General features: G+C 36.0%; 1 protein-coding gene across 2 annotated transcripts in view; it reads left to right on the top strand.

The window, feature by feature from the left end:
• Positions 1-5,000, top strand: part of tead4 (TEA domain transcription factor 4) — a 30,410-nt gene that overhangs the window by 18,071 nt on the left and 7,339 nt on the right. For both annotated transcript variants that reach the window (XM_082160731.1, XM_082160732.1), the window contains exons 6-8: positions 957-1,018; positions 1,116-1,246; positions 1,942-2,115. In XM_082160731.1, the coding sequence (XP_082016857.1) occupies positions 957-1,018; positions 1,116-1,246; positions 1,942-2,115 (367 nt within the window). The remainder of the gene's footprint in view (positions 1-956; positions 1,019-1,115; positions 1,247-1,941; positions 2,116-5,000) is intronic.

Consider the following 5,000-nt stretch of genomic DNA (forward strand, 5'->3'; position numbering starts at 1 on the left):
CAGTGTGGGATGCAGTGGTGTAAAGCGTGGGATGCAGTGGTGTAAAGCGTGGGATGCAGTGATGTAAAGCGTGGGATGCAGTGTGGGATGCAGTGGTGTAAAGCGTGGGATGCAGTGGTGTAAAGAGTGTCTGGCAATCCGATGGACGAGTCTGGGTTTGGCGGTTGCCAGGAGAACGGTACTTGCCTGACTGCATTGTGCCAAGTATAAAGTTTGGTGGAGGGGGGATTATGGTGTGGGGTTGTTTTTCAGGTGTTGGCCCCTTAGTTCCAGAACTCTTAGAAAGGAACTCTTAATGCTTCCGCATACCAAAACATTTTGGACAATTTCATGCTCCCAACTTTGTGGGAACAGTTTGGGGATGTTCCTGTTCCAACATGACTGCGCACCACTGCACAAAGCAAGGTCCATAAAGACATGAATGAGCAAATTTGGTGTGGATAGACCCGATAGAACACCTTTGGGATGAATTAGAGTGGAGACTACAAGCCAGGCCTTCTCGTCCAACATCAGTGCCTGACCTCACAAATGCGCTTCTAGAAGAATGGTAAAAAATTCCCATAAACACACTCCCAAACCTTGTGGAAAGACTTCCCAGAAGAGTTGAAGCTGTTATAGCTGCAAATGGTTGGCCAACTCAATATTAAACCCTACAGATTAAGAATGGGATGTCATTACAGTTTATGTGCATGTAAAGGCAGGCGTCCCAAAGCGTTTGGCAATATAGTGTATGTATATATATATATATATATATATATATATATATATATATATATATATATGTATATACATATTCATCGAAAAGATTATATATAACATCTGTTTATATATATTAATCTTTTATACAAAAAAATATTTTGTATTATTTTATTAACAATTATTTTTTAAACAATTCAAGTTTTTTCATAATCATGAAACATCATAAAAGCTGATATTTGATTGTCTCTTCCAAACAGTATCAAGCCGTTTTCCCAACAAAACTTTATCATGCAATCCACCGGCCCTCCGTCTATAACAGGTCAGTACTATTCAAAACTACACCTAATTTGAATTATGCCCAATATAATGATCTATAAACGTCCTGATGGCTCTTCTCTCCTCTTTCTCTCGCTCAGGTTATGAAAGTGCGACGGGTTTGTCGATTTCCTCTAATGCTCCGCCCTGGCAGGGTCGCAGTATCGCCGGATCCAAACTGCGCATGCTGGAGTTCTCCGCTTTCCTCGAGCAACCGCAGGATCCAGAGACTGTGAGAGACTCACCATATATTTAATTTTTTAAAATTATATTTGAACTAATCACCTACCACCTCTTTCTTAGTCTTCTATTAACACCTTTCCAGCTCCACCACTTTTTAAGAACGATCTGAAAGGTCCCCAAACTCCATCAGAAAACCGTATATTTATCCCTTAAAATATAAGTTATCTTTTCTATTGACATATTTGTTACCATTTCTATTAGCCAATGTCCTATACTTGGTGCACAAATACTTTTCTAATATAAAGAAATAAGCCGTTTTGCTTGAAGAAAATACATACATTTATAAATATACACTCTTTCTTTTTTTACTTGATCTCTTTAGGATATAAATGAAATAAAAAAGTGACAGGTGACAGTAGAATGTTAACATCAAGGATATTCTCTATCATTTCTTTCACACATTTCCAAAAATTCTTTACTTCTTCACACTCCCATATATGCAATGATATAACATACCTTTAAAATCCCTGCATCTTGAGCAGGTGTCAGGGACATTTTCATTATATTTCTGCAATACAACTGGAGTTATATAAATACGCATCAACCACTTATATTGAAGCAATTTCAGACGTTTTCATTGTTACTGATTAAGCTTCATTACATGCTTCAAGTGCTTCACAGTATTAATACTAATGGTTATATGCACCAAACCGGCCTGTACTGACGTAGATTTGTGCTTTACAGGTCAACAAACACCTGTTTGTTCACATCGGTCAGTCCAACCCCACGTACAGCGACCCGTACCTAGAGGCCGTGGATATACGGCAGATTTACGACAAATTCCCAGAGAAGAAAGGAGGGCTGAAGGAGCTGTTTGAGAAGGGACCGCCCAACGCTTTCTTCCTCGTTAAGTTCTGGGTAAGAGTCTCACAGACACGTCCCACACCATCAGTCAACCTCTTTGTTTGGGTCACCAGGCTGAGGTTAGCTAGTCACTGCTGTGGCATAGTGGTCACTTATATCTGTATGTTGTAAGGAATAAGTGGGTGTGATGTTTTGCCTTTTATTTCTTAAAATTACACTTATTGGATATTGCATATATAAAAAGATGTAATATAGAAAGGGGGAGTTTTTTGATGTGTAATATGAAATATATATTATATATAAACAACAGCTAAAAGTCTTACGTAAATGTTTTATTTCGGAATTAATTTATAGAAAAATTTAATAATATATATATTATATATATTTACATTATATATACTAAAATAAAAATATAAACATTTAGATACATGTTATTTTAGAATTAATTTATACAAAATATTTATTAATACAAATAATATATATATATATATAATTACAAACTAATTTTAAAATAAAATATGTAAAGTATGTAAAATAAAATAAATACAAATAAAGTACAGTACAGTAAAATAAAAGTATGTAAAAATATATATAATAATTTGTATTTTTTTAAAAATTAATTCTAAAATAAAATATGTATTATATATATTTATAGAATTAGAATTAGAATTAATTTCTAAAAAATATATAAAATATATAGATATTTAGATAATATACGTAGATATTTATATTATTTCTTCCAAATCCAAATTTATGTTTGAAAATCAAGTTTATGCACATGTACAACAAATTTGGATTTGGAAGCAACGCAAATGTGTAATTTAAACCTAAATTTACCAATAATCCATTACAGAGGCTAGTAACTGTAGTTGTTTACAACTACTATTTTCACACGGTGTCTTGTATCGTATTGCTTAAATAAGACATTTAAAGTTTTAAATAAGTATGAACACCATATGAAGTTTATTGGCTGTTATAAATCTATATTGCTGGACTGACCGTCTGGAGAAGGTTTCAGAGGACGGGAGTGAGGGATGAAGAGGGACAGCGTCTGCTCTTTCATTAGAGAAATCTGAGATGGAGCACCTGTCTCTCGTGCTGTCTGTCGCTACTCCCAAACCACACGCATACAGATATTTATAGAGCGCCCGCCTCCACTGAGACACTTAAGTATTGTTCAAGTGCTTGATCCTTGCCTTTTTGTATTAGTGAGATTACGGTGGGTCTGTCTATACTTGTTGTTTGTTTTTTGGGTGTTTTGGTGTAGAGTCTACTTAAAAACATGTTCACTTCAGCAATAATGCTGTCATGGAGTCAAGGGAAGATGAGCAGAGGATCACAGTTGCAGCAGATTTAGTATGTTTACAAAAAAAGCCCAATCCAGAAGGCAAGAATCAGCTTCACGTATGTAATCAGATCACTGACTAAAAACAAACTTACAAACTTGAGCATTCGTATGCGTGATGAGAACTACCTAACATGACAGAAACCATCTTTGGAAAAATATTATTTGAAGTGTAATTGGATTTTTTAGTTTGGCTCGCGTCCCATTGGATTACATGGAGAGGGGGTGGGGTTTATGACCTATTCTGCAGCCAGCCACCAGGGGGCGATCGAAACGCTTTGGCTTTACTTTTCAGGATGTGTGCGGCAATACATACAATACATGACAAGAGAAGAACCAAACTGAGGGCTTAAATACATGACTAAATGAGCAACCAAACCAGACTCAAGTGAACATAATCAATTAACAAATGAGTAACCATAGAAACCAACTAGCAAAGGGTACAGGAACTAAACACAGGAATGAAACTGTCACAAATGTTTAGTTAATTGAGTTTCCTCAATCTTATTGTTTCAGTTTAATTTGTTAATATTTTATTTTTTAAATAAGGGAGTGTTTTCATATAAAATATTCAATTTTTTATAATAAAAAATGTGTGTATATATCATTTTAAATGTAATATAATCTATAAATATTTAATATAAAATGTTATGTATATGTTATATAATATATATTATATTATTAAATTATTCTAATATATCTCTATATATATATATATATATATATATATATAAAAGGCAATTGAACAATCACTTTTTTAATGGAAAAAAAACACACACACACACATATATATATTAAATAAAATAATATATATACAATGACATAAAAAGTGTGTGTATATATATATACACACACTTTTTATGTCATTGCAGCAAAATTAATGAAGTAAATGTGATACTAGTTTTTACTGAGGATTGGAGAATCGTGCCGTTTCACTGGTATTGGTATCAACTACAGAAATGTTGGCATCATGACACACAACAACACTTAAATTGTTCATTAAAGAGCGTCTGAAACCTTTATCAGAGCCCAAGGCCCTTCAGGTCTCTGGTTGAGCGTACAGGTGGCCATGAACAAACATTAGATATATTAAGTCCATTAAGAACCTGGCTATAAAAAACAACATCAGCATCGCTAGGCCTCGTATAAGTCCAGGTCATGACTTGGGCGTCCTCGGGCACAGGTTGTCATGGTGACGGTGATGGTGACAGGCCCGCTAGGTTGTTCTCCAAAGCAATGGTATTCTAGATTAAATTTCCACGCCGGCTCTGGCCTCGATCTCACACCGTACCTCAGGGCCCTGTCCTAACGGATCGGCCCGGGCTTTTGAAGTGCGCTGGGAATCGGATTTGAGCCGGCCGTGCTAAATTGTTACACAGGCAGCCGGACGCGGTAACTCGATTTGAAGCGTCGCGGGTAGTTGATTGTAATTGGATGAATTCCCTCGCAGAGAGAGAGAGGGAAGCGAGGGAGTGCCGATTGAGCGGAGAAATGAAGATAAACGAGGGAATAAAGTGGAGAGGGGGGACGAGGCGAGAGGGATGGTGGTGTTCTCCTAATGGGACGTTATGAGAATGTGGACGCGGGGGGGAAA

This window comes from Leuciscus leuciscus, assembly GCF_965113295.1.
Source record: "Leuciscus leuciscus genome assembly, chromosome: 25".
Classification (NCBI taxonomy): Eukaryota; Metazoa; Chordata; class Actinopteri; order Cypriniformes; family Leuciscidae; genus Leuciscus; species Leuciscus leuciscus.